The 25,204-nt window shown below is 42.4% G+C and overlaps 1 protein-coding gene across 1 annotated transcript in view; it reads right to left on the bottom strand.

Annotated features, from left to right (window-relative positions):
- Nucleotides 1-25,204, bottom strand: part of LOC146861608 (contactin-associated protein-like 5) — a 1,183,739-nt gene that overhangs the window by 559,787 nt on the left and 598,748 nt on the right. Inside the window, exon 8 of the mRNA XM_085646457.1 lies at nt 19,606-19,870. Within this exon, the coding sequence (XP_085502583.1) occupies nt 19,606-19,870 (265 nt within the window). The remainder of the gene's footprint in view (nt 1-19,605; nt 19,871-25,204) is intronic.

The following is a 25,204-nucleotide window of genomic DNA, read 5'->3' as shown; positions in this document are numbered from 1 at the left end:
ATACAATCAGTGGCGTTTCATCAGCCGGAGTTCATCTGTGTACTAACTGTCCTGAGGTCTAGCTCTTGCCTTTGTGCTTGAAGGAAGCCAGGGAGTTGGCACCTGGGTTGATCCATCTATTGATGTTCTTGAGAGCTTTTGACAAGTTACTGGTATGCTCGGACCACTGCGCTGAGGGTGCAGAAGCCCACTCCTCTTCTGTGATGGATGTTTTTCTGGGCGGTTCTGGTGGAAGTAGGTCTGTGACTGTGCAGGATGGGTATGTTAAATCTGAGGAGCGCGTGGTCTGTCAAGGTCAGGCTTTCTGGCTTCTCAACTGTGATGTTGCTGGCTGACAAGAAAATTGGGTGCAATAGTCTGGCAGTGTGGGTAGGTTCGGTAACGTGCAGGATGAGGCTTGGTGGGTTGCAATACTAAAATTAATTAGTTGTAAAGAGCATAATAATATTCCTATTGACCTTGGTCAAGTCAACTTGAAAGCGTCACAGGTGTCTTAGTGAGAAAATGTATTTGTTGTGGTATTAGTGTACCAGTGCAATTCATGCTTCAATAGTCGGGAAAAAGAATGAGAATAAAATGTATGACAAAATCATTTCTTCATCAAGGGTTTCAAAACTTATGCTCTACAATCTTGGATTGTAACTTGACTTTTCCTGTCAGCTATTAGTGCCTTAATATATCTTTCTGTCCATCGATCCTTTGCTACTTTAGCCTTATTTCAATGTTGTTTCAAGTTTTATAAATAGGTCTCTAAGCATAGAAAGTACTGAATATTGCAAGCACATCAGTGCCCAGTGAAGAGGTTTTGGAAAGTGCCAACTGGTTAATGGTGATAATGATAAAGCAAATGATGTACCCATTTGTGTCTGCTGTTCTCAAATCTAGAAGGTACTATTTAGTTTCATACACTAGAAAGAACATTTACTTAACATTAATCTAAAAACTTAAAAAAGTCTTCAAAAGTCAGGAGAAATGCCCAAGAATGTATCAATCTGACTTCATTGAGGCACTATGGGTAATGTTTTTTCATGTTTTTGGAACATTCATTTTTTAGATGAACTCTTAATTTATTGAGTCATATCAATTATTGTGCTATCTTTTAGATGAAGTCTCCATTGTAGGTTCTTCCTGATATTCTGTTTGAAATGCCCACCTTCATATTCCAGGAACACTTAAGGCACTTTAAGATGTAACATATGTCATTACTGTTCACAATACAATCTTGTTTTACTGAATGTTAAGATAAAGATGTTGTTCCATTGTGAATATGGATTGGAAACTTCATTATATGTACAATGGACTGCAGAAGAAAAGCAATGCATGTGCAAAAGATCTTTTTAGGAGCCTACGAAACAAAAGGGAATTAACATCATCCACAAGTTCAATTTACAGAGTTACCAATTTGGTCAAACAGTGAGAATCTAGAAGTTGGTAAATGGGAATAGGTATAGATTTATTACAAATTCAAAGGCAAGCTGATTTACACTGATCTCAACAATACATTATAAACATACATAATCACTAGAGGCAGACCAATTATTCTAACAAAGTTAAATCTCAACAACATGAAACATTTCCAGAAATTCAGTAATGGCAATAAAGAAAATGAGGAACAAGATTTGTTGATCTGAATATGATCCTCTTGCCTAGGCGTGAGTAAATCTAAATGACCTAAGGTAAGCCTACTCTAAGGAGCACTTATTGGGTAAACCATAATTAGATCCAGTAAAGCAGGAAGGTGTCAGCATTTCTGCGAATTCTGTAGAAGTTCTCCAAAATCAGTAATATTCTAAAGCATAAAGCCACACAACCGAGAAAAGCACAGCGGTCTCTACTCCTCTGAGTCTAAAGGGAATCTGACTAAAGCTAAAGTGTGATCACCAATTAAACCCACAAAAGTACATTCGAGAATCCCATTTCAAGTGTCTCATTACTTTCCATCTTAATTTAGTAAAACTTGGTGACTACACTTCAGATGACTATCTTTTGGTCCGCACATCAGAACATCCTTTGATTCCTCCAGTCTCTCAACATAGCACGACCTGAGTCCTCCCTGTGTTCATTAGCGCCTCTCGTCCTTGCCAAAAGTTCTCCTCCCGAGCCTCACTATCTCTCATACACAATGTGCCTTACTCTAACTATGATATCATACGAATGCATCTGCAGAGGAGCGTAAAACATTGCCACTAGAGCAAACTGTCACACTGGAGGTTAAATATAATATTCAAATGCTAGCGACTTTGGTTGAATTACATGGCAGCATCTCAGTACATGTTTAAATGCATGGCTATAGATACATATACAGTTATAAAATATAGGTAGAATACTATTCAAATGAATACGCGGTTATGTAATAATTAACAATAATAATCAAACATACAAGTGCAGATATTTATGGGAACTGCAATCTAATGGCACTGTAAGAAAACATTAGTATGCACACTGCTATGAATTTGTGATTGTACAATCAAATGTACTTTCGATATCTGTTCAAATGCACTACATTATGTTAATGATTATAAATCACACAAATATTTGAGACTAAGTGTACATATATGAGTATATATGACATGGTCAAAACATTCAAAGGTGGAGCCAAAGTTACACTGCTCCAGTACCCCCTGTGATGGTGAATCAAACCAACTTAGATTACGATCTGATCTTGTCAGATGGACCAGCTAAAACCATGAGGTTTTTAACATTTTTCTTCTAGATTCTTCCAAACGTTTCATGTCATCATAGTAGATACTGTGGTTCTCATCTAACTTCATCTACTCCCTTTTCTTCACTCCCTGCTTGACTTTCAGGCACTTATATCCCTTAAAGATCAAAACTAGGAAGATTACAATAAAGGAAATTATCACAAGGGGTTTCAAGGTAGCACCCAGGTTTCCAAAACATTTGCCTACAGCAGAGAATTCATTTCAAATGGCTTCCCATGCACCTGCTGCTTTCAGCCCCGGCACACCCCTGTGCAAGTTAGAAACAATCTTGATAAACTTCTTAAAATCCTTACTTTTATGAGGAATGTAGGTGCAGCATTGCTGGACCTTTAACATCTGACAGACTCTGCTCTCTTTTTTGAGCAGGATGTCTAACGCTAGGTGGTTGTGCAAAACCATGGACCTGATAGCCACAGTTTCCGTATCCTTAATCAATCAAGCTCCAGCAGTACTGGAAGCCAGCTTATCCACTACGGTGGACGACTTTCATATTTTTATGTTGTTCAAAATTACGGGCACGGATAGAATCATCACACCAAAAATATCTCCCACTTCTTCTCCAGCACTAACACCTCGTTTAGGCCTGGAATTCTGTTCCCACACAGGGTCATTGAGATGTTCCACGTGATAAATCTTTGGGTATTGTACACCTAGGTAGCAAGTACCCTAGCAGCCTCTGGACAGCATGAAATAAGTGTGTCCTCCTAAAATATATTAGACTCCAGGTATAACAGGATCATCACCCATCAAAAATAACTTTCAATTTCATCTAACTTCAAATATACGGCCACACTCCCTCTTTCCCACAAAATGAATGACAAAGGAAGACCTCTTCACACATAAAGACATCTCCACAAATATACATAATTTCCCTTTATGTTTACACAGTAAATGCTGCCTGATTTCTTGCTACTAAATGTTCTATTTCCTCCTTAATCCACTTATGTAATTCTTAATATTTTTGTCTGTTTTGTACTTAAATTCCAAATGTCCACTCCTGTCTTCAACCAAATGTAAAAATGTCTTCTCAACCTCTGTTAGAAGGCAAGTCAAATTGTATCTGTGAGCATAAGAACCCTTTATTGATTCCAGGAAACGGAGCATTGGGGTAAATGCAATGACTTAGATGCTAAAGTATGGGGAGCTTGGAAAAACCTCAATCCTGAAAAGAAATGGTTAAAATTCATTGACAATCAATTCCAGAGTTAAATGTCTCAGTTCATTTACTAGCACAGGGATTTCACTCGCATCCAGGAATGGAAATTTGATAACATCCCGGATAAGATGTCTCAAGCCTGTTGATCTTAGCAGCAAAGGAAGTACAAAAGTAAAATCAAACTGAAGATCATGTTTCTGGAGTTTCCGTTGAATCTCCACCATTATCCCCAAATTCCCCAAATTACCTCTCTTTGTCATTTGCAGCAAAGTAAGTCCATTCAGGGGTAGGATACCTCAGACAGGGCACTTTAGCTTGATTTGATTTTCTGAGTACAGACACCTCACCTACCCCATCAAACAGATCAAAATCCCCAGTATCTTCTAGAATAGCCTGGAGCCCACCTTTTCCTTGCGGAACCACTGTACCTCTCCACTGTCTTCTCAGCCAATGTTCTCCTGCTGCCAATTGTGGTTCTACAGCACTAGGCCCCCCATCAGGGTACAACTCTGGTTCAGATACAACCAAATGACTAGACTCTCTGGCACATCTGGGAGAGGCGCTGTTACATCATTAAGGGGACACAGAAGTCGACGAATGTTGGCAGCATGCACCCAGTTAGGGAGTCCTCCACACTTCACAGCAGTTGTAGTGACAGAATCACCTGGAAAGGGCCATGTCAGCAGGGGTCCAGACAACTCTTTCACACATGTTTTTTTTCCAAGACCCAGTCTCTAGAACTAAGGTCATGGCACTGCTCCTGATGTGGTGGGGCTGTAGCAGCTTCAGCGCCGTTAGCATGATGAGACATTGAATGCACCACTTCAGACAGTCCTTTGCAGTATCAGATCATTAGTAATGTTCACAAGCACATTTGCTGGTACAGCTGACAATCTCATTACTCTGCTCAAGATGATTTCATCGGGGTACAATCCTGTCCTACAATCAGGTATGCTGCCTAGACTCATCAACACAAGCAGCATAGGATCAGGCCATTTCAAAGACATGGAAGCACACACTTTGACAAGTCTGGATTTCAAAGTCCTATTGACCTTCTCCAACAGACCTGAAACATCAGGTCTATAGCCATAATACAGTCTCTGTTCAAATTGTAAAGCTGCACACAGCATCCTCAAGATTTCATTGTTGAAGTGTATGCCTCCATCTGATTCCAGAAAAGTGAGGAATTGAAACCTAGGTATTAACTCAGACAAAAAGAAACCTTGCTACTGTGAGACTGTCATTTCTCCTAGTCTGGTATGCTCAACCCATCTTGAAAAGATACACACAACAACCAGGACATACATCAGCCCATTGCACATGGGCATCTCAATGAAATCCAACTGCATCCTGTTAAAGGGACCACCTGATCTCCACTAGTGAGGTAAATTCACTGCAGTTATTTTCCCTACATTGTTCGGTTGACACACAACACATCTGTGGCACAACACTTCTTACATCAATCTAAACTTTGGATCTGCCTGAACACTCTGACCATAGCATCCCTCCCTACATGAGTTGGGCCATGATAATGCCTAGCCATTGTGGCAAAAGACTATTCGCGACCATATTGGCATATCTGTTGCCAACGGTCATGTAATTGTCACCCTTACAATAAGCAGCACACTTGACAACTGTAATCTGAGTTGGCATCCACAATGCTGAAAGGAGCTTTTTGAACTTGCTCCCTGTTTTAATTAAGTGACCCCGAAGAGGTCATAAACCCCTTCTGGGACCATAACTGTCCAAAATCATGAATAACACCAAATCTATACTGACTATCAGTGAAAATGGTCACTCTCTGCTGGCCAGAGACACAACATGCTTTAGTAAGAGCAATCAATTCAACCACTTGTGCAGAAAACATTCCTTGGAGCCACAAAGCTTCAACTACTCCTGAGACTGCACAAACTACGTAGGCAACTTGAACATTTCCTACATGCTCTCGCAAACATGAGCCATTCACAAACAATGCAAAACTAGATTCAGGCAGTGGCTCGTCTTGTATACCTGGTCTTGGATTGGTGGACAGTACAGTGAAATCGAGACAGTCATGTTCCATTTCACTCTCATCATTGTCATTCTCAGGAAGGGGCAAAAAGGAGGCAGGGTTCAAAACAGCACATCTTTTCACGGTAACTTTCTCGGCTGTGAGTACCACACTATTATTTATGTTTCAGAGATCCTGTACTATGCGGTACTTAATAATGGGCTCCTTTAGCCAGAATGGGCCAGTTATATGGACTCCCCATAACCACCTTCAGAATACCTTGTTGTATCATTGCCTCAATTACTGGAGTTATTCCAGCAACCAATTTAGGGGTCAGATTGTATTGCTGGGTTCTTGGGTATACAGCAGTTGGCTTTATCTGTATATGGATAGTATCAACTCCTTTGATGTGTCTAATGTCCTACCCAGTAAAATCTGACTTCACTGTATTTCTGAGATCCAAGGGTAACTCTTCACTTGTCATCATAGGAACAGTTCAAGTGCTGCAATTTGATTACCCATTTTAAAGGCAACATCTTCATCATGGGTTTGGAACTCTACACCCCTTGGTGTGCAGTAAATAGTGCAATTCAGCATGCACAATCAATCACGTCCATTCAAACTTACAGGATTCAAATCACATACCACAAATTGTTGGTTATCGTCAAAATCCCCTATTTTTTTACAGGCACATTCTGAGTTATAGAATTGGTCATTTCTTTATTTGCCACGCCTGTGTCTTGTATTCTTTATCACAAGACGGGTAGGTTTGGAGCTTCCATGATTCTCACAGTAAAATGGGTAGCATCAGTATCAACCATGAATGATACGGGTTGGACATTTACCTTACCGTCTATAAATGGACCACTCTGGTCTAACTCCAAATCTGTGGCAAGCATGCAATCTTCCTCACCTCTCAGGCACCATCAGGAGGACTTATTGGAGCCATAATTATCAACTGTGTCAAACATGGGATTCTGCTCGAAAAGACTGATATTCTAGAAAGAAGTATGATTCACATTTGGAACCTGATTCAAAACAAATCTAGAAATAGTAGCAGCTTCCTGTGGCAACAGGGGCTGTGAAACTTGCATTACTGTGGCTTGTGGCACATTAAAATTTTAAAACCTTTGTCTCAGCACATTTTGCGACTGCACAGGGTTATTATTCTGAGAATGTATTAAGCCTAGATTTTGACTTTGATATACAGGATTAAGACAACATTCCCACTTCAAATGCCCCAACCTATTACAATAATGACATAATTTGCACTTTTTCAAAGTGGCTACATCAGTCCCTGTACTCGGGTATATAGGAACGCCACACTCTCTACCTTGTTGCTGAAATCCACATTCATTTTGCACTGCAGGGGCTCCCTGCATTGGGGGAATATTACCTACAAAAGGCTGACTTTGACCTCCCTTACGAGCAGCCTTAATTTGGGCCACCATTAGTTTCTACTTCAACTTTATTCTGTCTCATGTCTATTTCATAGTTACAGTACTTGGCATATCTCAAAATCTCATCAACCGACTTGTTCTGCCAACAAATCAAATGCGGTTAAATCATCATGCTAATTTCAGGCCTCAATCCTGAAACAAACCTGAAAACAAAATGTCTCATATTGTTAGGCTTTAACATTTTCATTCCACTGTACTGTTTAAATGCCTGCAACAATCTCTCGTAATATACATGAATACTTGTTAGACCTGTCATTCTCAGGGTGGTCTTCCCTTAGACTTTCTGCTCTGTGGCTCCACGTTTTGCTGTTTCTTTTTGTTGGCCTTAGGACTAGGAGCACTTTACCACTGCTACCCAGTGCTTAAGTCCATGTGCTTCACCCCTAAAACATGATGACATTGGTGTATGCCTGATTGGCATATTTGTTGTACTGGTAAGTCTCTTGTAAAGTGGTATACCATATGCCCAGGGCCTGTACATCAAATGCTACTAGTGGGCTGCAGCACTGATTGTGCCACCCACAGACGTAGCCTTTTAAACCTGTCTCAGGCCTGTCACTGTAGTGCCTGTGTGTGTGCATTTACAGCAACTTCGATTTGCCATTTAAAACTACTTGCCAAGCCTTAAACTCTCTTTTTATTACATAAAAGCCACCACTAAGTTAGGCCCTAAATAACCCTAAGGGAAGGGTGCCATGTTAGTTACTATCAATGTACAGCATGTCCTGATAGTTACAACCCGCCTATTTCGTTTTTCACTAATTTGAGGCCTACCCCTCTCATAGGCCAGCATTAGGAATTCCTTAATACACTTTTGAGATGTAATTCATGATCAGAGAGGAACAGTTTTTTCATGTTTCATATCTTTGGAACAGTATTGATAAATCCTCCTTACTGGTGAAGCTGGATTTACCATCACTGTTTTAGAAATGCCACTTTTAGAAAGTGGATATTTCTACACTTACTGCTCTTTGAGCCTTACAGATTGTCTCCAATACATGTCTGGGTTGGCTGACAGCTATACTTTGTGTATTCTTTCTAGACAGCCACAAACACATGAAGGTGACGCTCATCTGCATTCTGAGCACTCATCTGCATTCATCTGCATTCTGATGGGTCTTCCTGGGCAGAGAGGAATGGAATGGGGCTGACACATACACATGCAGTGTCCTGTTCACACACAGCACTGATTTACCCCACCACCACCACTTACAGCCTGGCAGACAGGACTGAGTTGAAAGGGATCCTTGTGCACTTCAGAGAGCTGCTTTGCAGTTACCCCCTACATAAAAGGCACTTATAGGTATAAGTACTGGGTCTATGACCCCCTAAAATCAGACTCTTATGGATCTTGAACTGAACCTCTGTCAAAAGGACTGCTGTGCTGCTTAAAGGACTCAACTGGACTGCTTTTCTGGAATGACTGTGTTTCTGCTTGTTGCCCTGCTGCTTGCTGCTCTCTGATTCTGCTGAAGGACAGCTGGACACTGCCTTCCATCCAAGTGATCGCCAAGGGCTTGCTGGCTTGCCTCCTGGTTACTGAAGTCTCAGGGATATAAATGACTTCCTGCAATTCTGCTGGTGCTGCTGGGCTCTACCTTCTTTGGTCCTACCTTTGCAAGAGGTGCCTGCTCCGTGGTCTGGGCCTCAGAAGTGGGTTCTGCAGCTGTTTTGTTCAAAACCGATGCATTGTCACAACTGCACCAATCGGAACAGACAAATGCCCTTAATCTCCAAGGCACTTCAGGGGCTTTAGCTATTGCCCCCTCTCTAGGGGTGCTATTGTGTGCTTTTAAAGGTGGCTCCCAGGTAAGCGTACCCAGATCTGGCAATCCCAGGAATTACCTCAAAGGTCCAAACCCTGTCTGGTTTATCATCGAATGTGCATTCACACCTCTCGAACTTGCATTCATTGGGATGAAAAGAACAAATCTCCCTCCCTTTGAGCTTGCAGCAGCCTTCTCTGGGGCTATCGGCTTGGCTGGGACTGGGGTTATACATAGGAATCATAGGACCATTGGTAACCGGGATGGTAAGAGCATATGGGAGCTGTGGAGATACCGGGGACACAAATCCCTAGATTTTCTGCTATCATGTTTTGATTCACAATTATAGGGGTCGTTCCCGTCGTACTGGGGTTCACACTTATGGGGGCTGTAGTTACTCTCAAATTTTCCGTTGTATTAGCGCTCCCACCTCCTATTGTTTGTGTCTCATTATAGGGAGGTGGACGTTCTGACAACAAAATGTTTAGAAGACTGTTACTAGAGTCACAGTCACTGTTTTCGTCTCTCACCCTTGTTCCTTTAAATCATCCCCTCTTTCTCTCTTTTTCTTGTTTTTCCTACACTTCGCTCCATCTTGCCCACCCTACTGCTGATGCCCTGCCCTGCCTGTCCAAGCCGTATTTACACTTCCAATATTTTTGCTCCTGCTTCATTGTTGGACTGGCCCAGCCAGGTCTGCTAGGACTTCCAACATCGTGGCGTTCTGCAACCCGGCCCTGCAATGCAACATTGGGACAACGCACACATACCTCTAGTTAACCCAAGCCGGTAAAGACTTTTTGTATCCGGCTTGGTGATGCTTTGAGTGTACTGAGATACACAGTGATGTCCCAGTCCTGCACTGTTTAAAAACATTTGAAGAGTCAAACGTGTTTCCCGGGGGAGCAGTTGTTGTTAATCAGCTTCCAGGGGTTATTTTTCCCGTTGCGTCCCTTCCCCCAGGGGGCTTTTTGAGGGGTGGCAGGGTGAGAGGCAGGTTCTAGCTAATTGTATGTAGATCCATCATTCAGAGCCCAGGGAGGCTCACAGAGCTCAAGGTGCCCAGGGTCCAGAATTATAATTCGTCCTCCAGACCAGGCCATCCACTCTTTGTTCCACCTTTTTATATCGTGGATGAAGAGGACTACTCCTTCAACCCAGTGAATCGCAAGGAGGTCCAAGAGGTCTTCAAAAGAGTGCAAAGAGACTTTCACATAAGTGGATGAGGCTGCAGCAGTTGCTCTAAGTTGGGGGGCGTGTCCAAGAAGGAGGTAGGTGTAATCTGTGTTTGCCCTGACGATTACTTCATCTATTCGTCTGTTGATCGTGTAATGAATACCTCCTCACATACTTCACCCTGGTGCTTTGCTGGATGAGAGCTCCTCTCAGTGCCCCAAAGGGTAAATCTCAGGGGAGAGTTTGTAAAAGAAGGAAAACAGGAAGGAAGAAGGTGACCGTTGAATCTGATCTAAGCTCTCTATCAAATGGGAAAGCACCGCGCTACCACTTGTTACTTCAATAAAGAACTTTGTTCTTAAAATTTTTAATAATGGAGCCCTTTCATCACCAGAGATGGGGAATACGATATCCCATGAGCCACCTAGACCATTACACTTAGCCACAAATGTATTATTAACAAGTGTCTTCTTCCCAGACTACAAGTATGAACACAAGGAGGGGCCCAAGACTGTCTTCTTCACCCTGTTTAAGTATCTCTTTATCATCCTCCTGTTCCAATGATCCTGAACTCTCACAGCTGAATTGCAGAGAAGACCATCTAAATTGAGTAATCTCATCACCCTTTAAGGCCCCTTTGGTTGGGGAACCAAACTCTACTTTTGGATCCTAGGGAAGGTCTAAAACAATTCAGTCTACAATTTTGTGATCTCTGTTGGATGTAATGCTACTTAGGCAAACCACTTTACATGGTATCTTGGAAGCATTGGTGTCGATAAGGTAAAATCAGGTGGACCATTCAAAATTTTTGAAAGACATTTAACATGAACTTCAGCATATTAGAAACAATGTAGGTGAAACTATGTTCACCCAGCCACCTGCTGCAGTAACAGTCTCAGAGCCGCGCGGGGCCATAGTGCCCTTTTAGGAAACAGCGAACATCATATCCATTTGGTAGGATATGTCGATATTTCCAAATGTCCTATGCTTGTGTGGAAAAAGCACAATTGTTTAAATCCTTTCAGATTTAACTCAAGACTTTACTGTGCACAAAGGGAAAGTACTCAGAATATATTTTTTGAGTTTCATGCCCCACGTGCAAGCAAAAAGAAGACCCTGAGTATGAAGCAAAAAGCCTGTAAGTGTGCCTGTCTCCAATGTCAATATTCAAGCCCCCCTGGTGGTAGATTTGTAGATTTTTCCTTATAGAAATACTTAAAATGAAAAGTAAAATCTGGTATTAAAATTAGCCCTGATCCCATTCTTTCACCCTTAGATGTCCACCCCAGACCTAACATCAGCTCGTAGTAAGGTGTCTAAGCCTCAGATTCCCAATAAACTTCACAAGGAACCCCCTTCTGCCTCTGAATTTTTCCCCAGCTCTGAGTTGGTGTTCTCAGAGCTACTGTTGGATATTATCCGTTGGGGGAAAAAACAAAGAAACTTTGACCTTTGAACCGCTCAAAAATCTTCCATATATTTTTTCAAATTTCCTCCCTCTCAGGGATATCCTCTATGGACCTAACTTCAGTTTTGTTTTGACATAGTGAACAAGGTGGAGAAGTTTCTCCAGTCTCTTTTATTTGACCCTGTATTGTGCAGCTAGTGCTTAAGGCAGAGGAGGACTTAGCTAAGGTAGAACTACAAGCTCTCTGCCCCCTTAAAAATGATCTCACCCCTACCAGTTCCTCAGCCAGGCCCTATTCCTCCTGCTGTCTTAAATATGCACAGCGGATTATCTACCACCCAATGGGAGCAGTTTATACCCTATATTGCACCCGTAAGGCCTGCCGGTAAATGACAAACTACCCAGCCGCCCAAAGATCTAAGTTATAGTAAATAATAGACCACTTATGCAGCCTGAGCAATCAGTAAGGGGCCAGGGTAATAGTTTCTACCCCTTACGGCACCTTTTGGAGGATGGCAACTGGAATACCAGGCCTTGTCCACCCTAGAATGAGGGGTCCTCTCTAAACATGAGAATCCTGATTTGAAATATCCATGGGTTTGAACGCTTTAGAAACAGGGGTGAATTGGAAGAAAGTTTGAATCCCTTTCATTTGGTGTTCCTTGGGGAGTCCTGGCTAAGAGACCAGACAGTAGAAGGATTTATGGAACTGAACAGTAAAGGCCAGAGCCGTGGGAAGAGGAGATTATCCGCAGGGGTCCTAACCCTAGTATCCATTAGGTGATTAATAGATCATTGGAGGTTATAAATGTGTCTAGTGGCCTGCAGTTTTATATGGTTGAAATTGGCTTGAACAATGACGTTTATACTTCCTTCTTATAAATGTCTATATTCATAAAGAAGACCATCAACAAATTAAAGGCCGGCTAGAATCATTTGAATTCTCTTTCCAGAATCTGGTAACAAAATACCCAGAAGCAGTTATAATAATGGCTGGAGATGTTAATGCTTGTCTATTCCCTGTACAGATGAACCTACAGCTGGAAGAAGCCTTGGAATTTGATAACATTCCTCCAGCGCAGTTTCCCCCTGGTGTCATTAAAAAGGAGGCTAAAGTCCTGAGTTAATGGCTGGCGAATCATGGTTTGATTTTCCTAAACGAAAATGATACACCAGCAGCAGCAATTTTCCAACAGGGCCTTTCTTCAGGCCCCATTGATTATATATTTACGACCTTTTTGCACTTCAATCTCTTTATGAACTTTGAGGTGGCAAAATATGAGGGCAGTGATAACTGGGCACCTACAGCAGTCCTCGACCTGTGCGAGCCAGCAACCCCTGAGATGGTATTGTCTCTAGGAATGCCCTATCCACGTAGGCTTTCAACACACTTGGATCCAATTCCTCTCCAACATTTAGCTGCCTTCCAACTAAAGGAGAAGATTGAAAATCCTCCCTTTTTGTGTTGATGATATCATAGTGTGGTACAAACAAATTGCACACCAAGTTTGGGTTACATCTCAGTAAACATAAATGCGGAGAGTTTGCGAGTAGATACCTGCCTTAAAAGGAGGGGGTTGGGGGGCTGGTTTGAGTCTGCCTGCCAAGAGCTGAAACGGCTGGTGAGATGGAGAGCCAGGAGTGCCTGGTGTCACTCAGGTACTTTGGCCTCCCAGGAAGCTGGCTAATCTTAAATTAAAATATAAATCTCATGTGCAGATGTACGTGGGATTATATGCAGGAAATTATCCTCTCCCAGGATCTGCTAAAGTTTTGGGCAAAGGTCAATGAGTCTAGTGCTCCAAATAGGGGTACTCTTGCTTGTATGATCCTGGAAGATCAGTAGGCTACTTATTTGACAGATCTATATAGGGTACATTCTGTCCCAGATAGACCCCAGAGAATTCTCGGACAAAAACTTCCCCTTACTTTGTTTTCAATAAAGGAAGTAAGAGCAGTCATTAAGAGAATAAAGCTCTCCCATGCTGTTGGCCCAGATAACATTACAGATAACATTACAGCAGAAATAATCGAGTTAAATAGTGCTTGTGGGCCAGTGTTTATTCATCTTTGTTCAGTTGGATTGCCATGTCCGGTCTTTACCCTCATCATGGAAAGGGTCTATAGTAAAATCTATTTTCTAGAACAGACCCCATACATAATAGGCCTGTGGCCAGTGTCTCCCCACTCCCCCGGACAAGCCCGGCATTTTAAAACAATGCTAGCAGAGGTGAGTGTACAATGTTCGCTTGGTACTTCTTATTACTCCGAATGTCTGTCACCCGATGCTCCCCGGCGAGGGACTCCAAGACTGCCTGGCACTCCTTGGTAATGGTGGCTGAATCCAGTTACAATGAGCCAGAGGGGCCCTTGATCCGAGTCCATCCGTGGCCACTTCTCCTGTTCCTATTTAGTTTACTTGGCCGTGCCCTCTCCTCCATATGGTCTGCAATGCCCAGGAGCTTACTGGCCTCAGCAACCAAGTGAGGTTGGCGAACTTCCCCAATGAGAGAGAAAATCAGTCTAAATGGGTGACCCCATGAATACACCACTCCAATAGATCTTAAGTGGGTAGAGAGGGGACAAGACGCTATCCTTTTCAATAGAGTTGAGGCAGCTAGGTCTTGGTAGAAAGCAGGCATCTGGTCTTTGTATTTGAAGGTGGGAAAGTCTCTAGCTGCACGTAGTATCCATTCCTTCAACTGGTAGTCATGGACGCAGGTTAGAATATCTGCTGGAGGGACCAAGGCATTCCTCCGAGGTCCCACTCTGTGCATTCGGTCTAGCTTGATAGAGAACACATCGGACTCGCCGAGAAGCGTGCAGAACATGTCCACTATCATGGTCTCGATATCAGTATTCTCCAATCTTGATGCTATGCCGCATATTCGAATTTTGTTGCGCCGGGACCTATTCTCCAGGTACTCTGTGTGCACCTGGAGGTCCAAATTTTGCCCTCGTAAGCGGATGACATCCCGTTGGAGCTCCTCCGCCGTGTTCGACTCAAGATCTTCTAGAGAGCTGACCCTCTCTCCCAGGGAGTCCACATCACGCTGTACCTCTCTTAAATCAGCAGACAGATCTTGTTTCATAGTGGGGAGGTCTTCCCTCAGGGAGGAGAAGAGGGACTCCAAGAAGGAGTGACTGATGGGTTCCTCCACTCCCCCGCCTACCTCCGCCTCCGCCAGGGCCCCCTGGTTGGGTGGGACTTCAGATTGGAGCGTTTTTAGGAGCATGTCCTTCACTGACCTGTCCTTCTTAGGTCTGCCCGTTGCCATAGCTGGGGAGTACTTCTATAATACTTTCCACCCTCCCTTTGTCTGCTGTCGGCATAGTCCACAGGGTGCATTCGGCAACTATGGACACGACCTGTGGGTCTCTGGCGCTCACGTTGTGGTAGAGCTCTAGATATCATAATCAGGACTCTGGAGCAATTTTGCTAGGGCTAAATCTCCTGCGCCGCTAAGCCAGTCCGTTTCTTCCCCAATACCTCAAGGGTATGTCTTAAAGTTTTGGCCTCCCCGGCTGCATTCATTCTCTAGGTTATGCAGATTGTGTCCCTCTCAAGTCCCCTTGTGCTGTCCGCAGCAAACTGGTGTTAATTGATGGAGCGTACTCAGTGTGACACCACAATCTCCTCTCTGAAATTCTGGAGGGGGGAGGTACTTCCTCGCTATCAGCAGGAAAAGCTGATTCCACCCGGGCCGGGCTCCGTCCACCTCCTGGCACCTGCAGGACTCACCGAGACGCTGTCAAATAACACCAATAGAGCAGCGGGCCAGCTGAATGCTTGTGAGTTGTCAGTTCTCAGCTGCCTCTGTTCTGCATCCCACCTTGCATCAGTGTAAATACGCACTGTCTTTCTAGCTCTTCCCTGATATGTCTCCTTCTTTCTGGCATAAGCTACACTCTCCCAAGCATTGAGTGCTTCAAACTGTGTAGGTCTAGGCTGTGGTTTCATCTCATATAATATCCTCCCTAAATTTTGAATAATTCTCACATTAAATGTACCACAGCGTCGAACTGACAGTGGGTCTCTGTGTTCTTATGCCATTATTTAAGCCAAATACCAGTGTGGAGCCTCACGTTTATTGCCATATAATCACATGCAGAATCCTTGGGTGGTGTCTCTTCTCCTTCTCTAACAGGTATCTTAACATTGCCCCTCATCAAATCTTGTAAACACAAAAACCTGGACAGTGGACCAATTCGCCTACAAGGGCACCAACTTCAGAAATTATACCAGTGCTTTATATGTTGGTTAAAAAATCTGTGTGCAAGCTTCAAAAGTGCCCTCTGTCCAGGAGCACCACCCTTAACCTCAGGGTAAATCATAGATTCAAACAATATTAAAGCTGCACCACATATCAAATTGTAATCAGGACAAATCAAATTGTTCAGTCCATATTGTGAGAATATAATGTTGCTTCTTTATTGATTCCTTTTAGAGACCACAGCCAACACGTTTCGTTCTGTGAACAGAACTTCTTCAGGGCAATTGGAATGTCAGCAATTGCATTGACAGATGTATAGAGGTTTAATCGCAATTCGAAGTATTCCTTAGAGATGGTACTCAGATGTCTCTATCGTATGCCCACGTCGCTATTTAATCCACCTTGTCATATTAGATTCACTCGTCTTTCATGATTGTGCAATATACTTTTCTATTATTGAAAGGCAGGTATCAGAGGAGTGATATGATAATCACAAGGAACAGTCCCAACATAAATATACGATGGGACATACACCGATCCTGAAAGTACGGTCAGATAATCCCTACTCCTTTTCCGACACTCTGGTTCCCGCCCGTGGTTTGAAAACAAATCTTGTATGACTTTAAAACATTTCATTTTGAGGTAATAAATGTCAATAATCACAATTTAGTTCTAGAGTGGGAAATAATAGTTTACTCACAATTCTCATTCTAGAGTCAAGAACCAATACCCGTGTAGCACTCTGTGACATCGACAACCAATAACAGCACGGCTTCAAACCCATCTAACAATCTCAGTGCGGCATACTATGACATCAATCTCATTCACTGCAGCAGTTCACCCTCCTTTACAATTTTCACAAACACACTCTCCTCAACAATATACATGCAAACAAATACAAAGCAATTGCAGCAAATAACTGTGTCCACTCGACTAAAGAAATCAATAGTCAATCATACAAGAAATGATTTGGAATAACACTTTTTAACCTAGTCAAAAACGCTTGAATGAGAACTCGACCTGCAGGGATTAGCCTTGATTAGTACAGCTTGCCCCTGTCAAAATGGCCCAGCACTCCAATCACACCTGTACCGATCTTAATTGTGCTGTCGACAACATCTCACGACAGGCACAACAAAACTTTAGTAGACAATCACAAAACAGTGTCTTTTACTATTTTTAATATCCTCCCGGGATCTTAGGCCACTTTGGACTCAATAACAACTTCAACGTTTCCACGTTAAGCACCACATTCACATGGCATTCAAATCATCTCTGCTAAAGATCACAAAATCTCCATGAACATGCAGGCTAAGAGCAAACCCTTAGAACGTGCAATCCTTTTAGTACCCTCAGCTCCACTGTTACAACTCTTTCTTGAACCGCTGGAACTCAAAAACAATGCATGGGCTCTAGGATTGGGATTGGGTCTGAACTACTCTAACAATTATTCTAACTCCCCCCTATTCCAGGACCTAAAAGTCCTCGTTTTTCTACCATCTACTAGAGCACAGAGGCCTTTGTCCAAATTTCCCTGCAATGGATCATTTTTGGAGCCTAAGGAATAAAAGGGAATTAACTTCATCCACAAGTTCAACAATTTACAGTGTAACCAATTTGGTCACACAGTGAGTACCCGAAAGTTGGTAAATGGTATTAAGTATAGATTAATTACAAATTTAAAACCAAGATGATGTACACTAATCTCAAAAATATATTGTAAAAATACAGAATCACTACTGGAAGATCAAATCGTCTAACAAAGTCAAGTCTCAACAAAATTAAACATACAAGAAATTCAGTAATAGCAATGTAGAAAATGAGGAACAGCATTTGATGATCAGAATATGATCTGCGTTCCTCTTGCCTAGGCATGAGTAAAGGTCAAGTGAATCGGGCAAGCATCTTAGTCCACATTTAAATGCATAGTTCTAGAGACATATAAAGTTATAAAATAAATGCAAATACTATTCAAACGAATATGCTATTATGTAAGGATTAACAATATTATTCAAACAACACAAGTGCAGATATATATGGGAACTGCAATCTGATGGCACTGTAAGAAAAACATTAGTACGCACACTCATATAAATGTTGGGATTATGTTGGGATTATTCAGTAAATGCACTTTCTGTATCTGTTCAAATGCATTTCATTACGTTGATGATATTAAATCACACAAATACATGTATATATTTATATATGACATGGTCAAAACATAAAAGGGTGGAGCCAAAGTTACCATGCGGAGTTGCAAGTTTGAATTTCGTCCATCATTTGTGTGTCTTTTGCTTTCCCACCCTAAGTGCACCGGGAGATGCCCAGACGTGGGTCTCAAGTTCACTTTGCCCCTGGATGCAGGCTAGCCTGGCTGATCTGGGGTGATACCCGAAACTAGCTTCAGGATCCTTATTTCTGACCCAGGGAGAACCTGGCTTGGCAGTTCAGGCTGGACTGCTTCCATGAGGAACAGGGTCAAGACTGATTTGCATATGGCTGGGAACAAATTGGGGTGGCATGATAAACAAAGGAACAATGGATTTAACCCAGCTCTCTTGACTGAGGGTGAATGTTTTATTTGTTCCACATTTTGTCCATCATTTTTGTGTCCTTTGCTTTCTCACCCTACATGCATTGGGTATGCCCAGACATGGGTCTCAGGCTCACTGTGTCACTAGATTCAAGCTAGCCTGGCTGGTGAGGGGCGATACCCTGAAACTGGTCCCCGGATGTTTGTTTCTGGTCCATGGAGGACCTGGCTTGGCAGTTCTGGCTGGACTGTTCCCATGAGGATCAGGGTAAAGACTGATTTGCATATGGGTGGACCTAAACTGGGGTGGCATTGTGAGCAAAAGAGCAATTGATTTAACCCAGATCTCTTGACTGGGGTTTGTGTTTGCTTTGTTCCTCATTCTGTCTATCACTTGTGTATCTTTTGCTCCAGTTGGAAAGGCTTGAATCAATCTGAACTGCTGGGAAGTACTCTAACTTTATCCCTTTCCATCTTTGTTAGCCCCACCATTGACATTATAGACCAAATCCTAACTATATCTTACAAGTGAGACCAAATACAAGTGAAAAGCTTTCCGCATGCTCCTTTTCGAGTGGGAAATGATCTAAAAGGTTCAGCTGAACTGTCTGTCCCATTCGTGGCAGTGCCAATATTGCTGGTTGGTCCTTGCCCTACAAGGGATGTATGCAAACTAAATATTAGATGGCAAAACGAGTAATTACCAGTGCTAAAAATTCATTCAAGCACTATATCTGATGTTGTTTGTTTTTGTCATATCATAAATGGATCTCTGCAAGTGATTTTTGGGCAGTGGTATTAAGAACATGCCACAATGTTAACGCAGCACAACACCTTAGTAAAACCAAATTTGATCTAGCATGTAGTTGGATTATACAAAATGGTTTCCTGGCCTCGGTTTTCTGTGACTCAGTACAGGGTGGAAAACCTGTTCCAGAAATCAGCAAATAACCATCTTTGTTTTCATGGAAGGTGACAAACTCCAAGTGTATGAACTTTGCAATGGGCGGCTAAAGTAATCATGAAATATCACAGGTGAAAGGAAACACGACTGAATATCCAACCTGTAATCAGGCACATCAATCCCAATTCTCCGCTGTCCATGCATACCCTTCAAACAAACCTTGGCTGGGAAAAACCAACATATCAATGCAAGCATATTCAATAAATATGTGGTACCTGTACTAATTTTCACTGAGTTTCCTGTCTCTTTCTGGATCACAAGCACCAGTTTCCCAGCAAGAAGATAGAGTAGAAGAACTCCGCTATCTTCAGATAGCTCCGTGGACAGCAGCAGACCATCTTGATTCCAGGTGCGGAACTGGAAACTGACTGACAGGCCATCAATCTTGGGGGTGCCAGGTAAAAGCAGGAAGCTGCTGCTGGTGCTCACAAATGTGATGGGAACAATGTGCTGTTTGGAGCATGAAAATGTCACATTGCCCTGTAAAATAAGTTAAAATATAAGTATTAGTGGTTGGATGTAATAGGCAACTATTAAGTAGAGTATGTCAGTATGACTTTTTTAATGGCGTCTTCGATTGAACAGGATTTTTCACATGTTAACAATTAATGGACTAATTCACAGGAGTTCATAGAGCCATGACGCATTATCTAGCATTTAGGAAAAGCAGACATCCACAACCTTTTCAAAATTCACACAATCTTGAGGAAGATCACAGAGAACTTACGACTTTACCAGATTTCTTGCCATTTCCCCATAAACTATAATCCTCGCTTGAAAAGTGTCCATATTGTAGAAAAACAAAAGGCGTACAATTAGGATAAGTCTCAAATGTTTATGTTTTCCACCTTCTCATCACATTGGAATTTATTCTCCATGTCAGGACTTAAACTCCCACACCCCTCTTGATATATGTGTTTTTCCCCACTAGTATCCCAGGAATACAGACTTTTGTGTTATTCATACAAATATATAGTAATGAATGGAACCATGTTAAAGATTCATGAATTTCCACAAATTTCAAAAGCGAGGCTGCTCATATAATTTGCATTGCCCACTCCCCTGGTGATGGTCTTGAAACTCCCATGTTCTATCTACTAATTATCACTTAACTTGGGAGACAAATCCAAACATCTTGCCCATTTCCTGCAGTTACACATGTCATAGTTTTGTATAAATAGTTGCAGCTTCTAACCTTTTTACTCAAGATTTGGATTTCAAGGTAAAGTTGTAAGCTTTCTAGGATTCAAGGTGCACTTATGTATAAAAAAGATTTTTTGAATTGGGCCTCTTATCTTTGCAAATGTCTACATATAAAACTGCAAAACTACACTGCAAGGAGCATTTTTGGTATTTGTATCGCAATATTATTATTATTATTATTATTAGGAGCTTATAAAGCGCGCTTACACCCAAAGGTGTCCTGGCGCTGAGAAACTGATCATCCCTGGAGAGCGAGTGTCTAATCCCTAAACAGCCAAGTCTTCAAGCCCTTTCTGAAAGAGAGAAGTTCCTCCATTTTCTCATATGTGCCGGCAGACCGTTCCATGCAGTAGCAGCACCATATGAGAACAACTTTCCTCCCCAGCTGGCCTTTTTTATCCTAGGCACCACTACTAGATTGCCCTCCAAAGAACGCAGTGCCCTCCCCGGCACATACTGCTTAAAACAGGCCTTCAGAAACTCCGGGCCAGTGCCTTTTAATGCCTTCAAGACTGTACACAAGGCCTTAAATTGGGAGCGTTTGTGAATTGGTAGCCAATGAAGTTTCCTCATTCCTTCTCGGATTGAGACATGTTTAGGTGTACCTGTCAACAGTCTCGCTGCCGCGTTCTGCACCAACTGCAGTCTGTACAGGTGTTTCTTTTGCAAGTTAAGGTACAGACTGTTGCAGTAGTCAAGACGCGAGAGAATGAGAGCCGACACTACTAGCCGGAGACCATCCGTGGGGAGCAATGCTTTAATTTTCCTCAGAATCCTGAGGATGTGAAAGCAGGATGAAACTACACCACTGACCTGATTTCCAAAGTCCAGTTTCTGGTCCATGATCACCCCCAGATTCCTAGCTTTGGGTGTGGGCACCGGTATCTTCCCCAATACCTCGGGCCACATGGCTGGGGACCAGATGTTGGGATTATTTCCGAATATCATTACCTCGGTTTTTCCAGCATTTAGTTTGAGGCAGTTCGCAGCCATCCAACTCGCTATACCTTGAAGACAGTCATGACACCTTGCTGAAAGATCAACTTGGGACCCTCTTTGTACTGATAACACAATCTGCGTGTCATCAGCGTATGAGGTAAGTTGGAGTCCGCAGGATCTAATCAAAGCTCCCAAGGGACTCACATATACGTTAAAGAGAGTGGGACTCAAAGATGAGCCTTGCGGGACCCCACAGGGAAGGACAAAAGGTTTAGATCTCTCTGCTCCCAACTCAACACTCTGGGATCTGTCGGCCATAAAAGACTTAAGGAGGTTCCAGGCAGTGCCTTCCACCCCGGCCAAAGCCAGTCGGTCCATCATAACACCATGATGGACCGTATCAAAGGCCGCCGACAGATCTAACAGAATGAGGATCGCCTCACCCCCTTGATCCACTGCCACTCTGATTTCCTCAGTCGCCTTAACCAGGGCAAGTTCTGTGCTGTGACCAGCACGAAACCCAAACTGTGTGGGATCAAGGGCCCTCGATCTTTCAAGGAAGGAGGTAAGTTGCTTGTTTATGGCCTTCTCTAATAATTTTGCTGGTAGTGGGAGCCGCGAAATAGGCCTATAGCTATTCGGGTCACACTTATCTAGAGTGGGTTTTTTAATTAATGGTAAAATGGAAGCCGCCTTCCACCTCCTGGGATAGCTACCTGACTCTATAATAGAGTTAAACAGTGGAGTGAGTGTGTCGGCAATAACCTGTGGACAATTCTGAAGAACCGCCACCGGGCATGGGTCACTGGGGGCTCCAGAACGTGCCGTCACCAGTAAACCCATAACCTCCTCTGCTTGTAGCGGGCTGAAGCCCCTAAGTTTATCCTGCGTCTCTACTGACCCCGCCTTCGTACTCCAAACTGCCTTTCCAACCTCTTTGTAGACTTCGGAAAAGGAGAAAAAAATCCCTGCTACCTTGTTCTGAAAAAAAGTGGCCAAGGTTTCACAAAGGTCAGGACTAGTTGAGGAGATCGGTTCAGCTGGGATCGTGAGTTTAGTTAAAGTTTTAAACAGTTCTCTGGAAGATGAACTTGCCGACTCAATTTGCTCCGAAAAATATCTTTTCTTTGCCTCATGTATTTCATTTTTGTAAATAGAGAGGCTATTTTTATATTTTTCTTTATCGGACGGACTGTAACCCTTCCGCCATATTCTCTCTAATCTTTTACAGTCCGATTTCATGGTCTGTAGCGCATCAGAGAACCACGGAGCCGAGGGAGAGGCCCTTCTGAGCGTAAAAGATTTAACAGGTGCAAATATATTGCAGGCCCTCTCGATCCATTCAAAGTATGAGTCTGCAGCCTTATTTGCATCCTGTGGGACACCAGGGGCGCTGGCCATTAGGTAATTGCCGAACTTTGTCCCATCTATCTTTTTCCAAGCTCGTGTCACAATCTCCTCCCTAGGCTTAGTCTTTGGTAATGTCTGGGTTCCAGTAGGGAGTGTGAAAATTATTGCGGCATGATCAGACCAAGGGAATGGCAAGACTTCCACTACATCCAGATCCGTTCGATTGGTAAAAATGCCATCAAGGGTGTGGTCAGCCGTATGCGAGGGACCCACCACCCTTTGTTCCAATCCTCCGGCATCCATAAAATCCAGCAATTGCCTGGTATCCGGATCTAGTTTGTCATCCAGGTAGAAGTTAAAGTCGCCCAAAACAGTAAATGAATGGGCACAGAAACCATCCTCTACCAGGGTGCTGAGTGACTCCAAGAAGGGCGCTCTGGGACCTGGGGGGCGGTAAATCAACAGTGCTCTGAACGTATTTTTTTAATATCAACTGCTATTATTGAATTCTGGTGAAAAACTAGTTTTCTGACTCCTAACTTTGCATTGGCTTACAAGATACACTCTTCCTCAAGCTAACTCCCACCATCAATGACACTTCTCGACACAGTGGATGTCAAACCAGCATGTGCACTGTGGCAGTGCTGACACACTGAGCAAACTCACTCTTTTGCCCTTCTCTGAAATAAGAGTAAGGAGAAATCTAGAAAGGAACCACCTATTGTCTTTGTGTTGTGTGCAGAATCATCCAGATGGTTCAGGTCAGGGGATGCGAGAAAAAGGTTGTGATTCAGAGCTTAGGGCTATATTCCATTCCTATGTGTGCAGGGCTTGGCTTTTGCATTGAGAAATTACTGTAGACAATACACACCTCACCCATGTAATTTTATCAAAGTTAATATTGGCAGGGCAAAACTGCCAAACTGTACCAGAGGAAAAAGTTCTGTTCGGCATGGGGAAATGAGTCCAGTAGGCACTGGAGCATCATAAAATTGGTTCTACACTCATTCTTATTGATTAGGCCACATATGTATATCGAGGCCTTGTGTATTCATGAGATAGAATGTAACCCACGAGAGAAAAGTGTAATTAAAGCCACATGCAAAGTGCACATGCTTGTAATAAAATCATGTATAAATATGAGTTGTTCGCTAATGCTTTGTTTTCAGCAATAACAAGTTATAGCTTATATGCATTTATAAGAAGATATTCTGCTTTTTGAGATGTTATGGAATAGCTATACATGAGAAAATCATTTACTTTTATAACATGACTATTCATGTATTAGCATTTATTTAGTTATAACTTTTATTGAAGTTTTGAATTTGTTAACTTGACCAAAGGCCTTAAGCACTTGGGTTTCGCACCATTTAACTTTTAATGGGAATATTTTCTGGGATGGAGTGTTTTTCTCCTTTCTTCTGGTGCCTAGTATGATGACCTAATGAATGGAAAGAAGGTTCTTTTGTGGCAAAGGATAAGAAAGCAAGAAGGGAGTCAAGTGCAAAAGAAATTATGGTCAAATGGGAGGCTTACTGGCTGTGAGGAATGACACATCCACATATCTCAAGGTCGTCTTGAGATATGTGGCTCAAAGGAGAAAGAGTTATTGAAGTGTTTTCGAAACATACATCAAAGAAGAAGGAATTATGACTATGTATTGCTAAAGAGAATATTGCTTGAAGGTGGTCTTAATTTGGGTCTATGACAATAATTTAGGAGGATCTTTGAAAGCATAACAAGGCGATGTTCTGTGGCTTCGAATGCACACTATGCTCAGATTTCTTTAGGATAGGAGAGGTGCCCTACATTCTATGTTTTAATTTTGTTGTATGGCTTCATGCTCTGCAAAACCAACTTTAAAAACTTCTACTGAATTTCCACGCTGGCACTTTTCTCTTTTTTTATGGACCTAATTGAAACTTTTTTTATCATTTTTGGTGTAGTTTAATGAGAAATTGGAAATCTTCATGCATCATAGACAGAAGGATCGAACTTTCCAATCTTCTCATTCTGCCATGTTCCTTTTACTATACACCATCGCTACTGAAGTTCTCTTTGGTTATTTACTATTGAGAATACATTTTGTTCGCAGAGTTGGAAGTCATGTGAAAATTCTGTATTTCTGTGCAATGTTTCTGAGATTGATTTATTTTACGGTGGCTTTGAATTTGTAGAAAATCTATATAACCTGACTTACTGATTTGGAGTTTTACTGTGTTGCCAAATGGTTAGCACTATATTTGTGAATTTGAATTGAAATCTAACTCCTTTATTTCTCAAGCTCTCTAAAAAGATAGAATCAGAGGGGACAAAAAGGGC

The sequence above is a fragment of the Triturus cristatus genome, chromosome 3_1 (genome assembly GCF_964204655.1).
Source record: "Triturus cristatus chromosome 3_1, aTriCri1.1, whole genome shotgun sequence".
NCBI classification, from domain to species: Eukaryota; Metazoa; Chordata; class Amphibia; order Caudata; family Salamandridae; genus Triturus; species Triturus cristatus.
The sequence above is the reverse complement of the archived record's forward strand: the minus strand, read 5'-3'. Positions and strand labels throughout refer to the sequence as shown.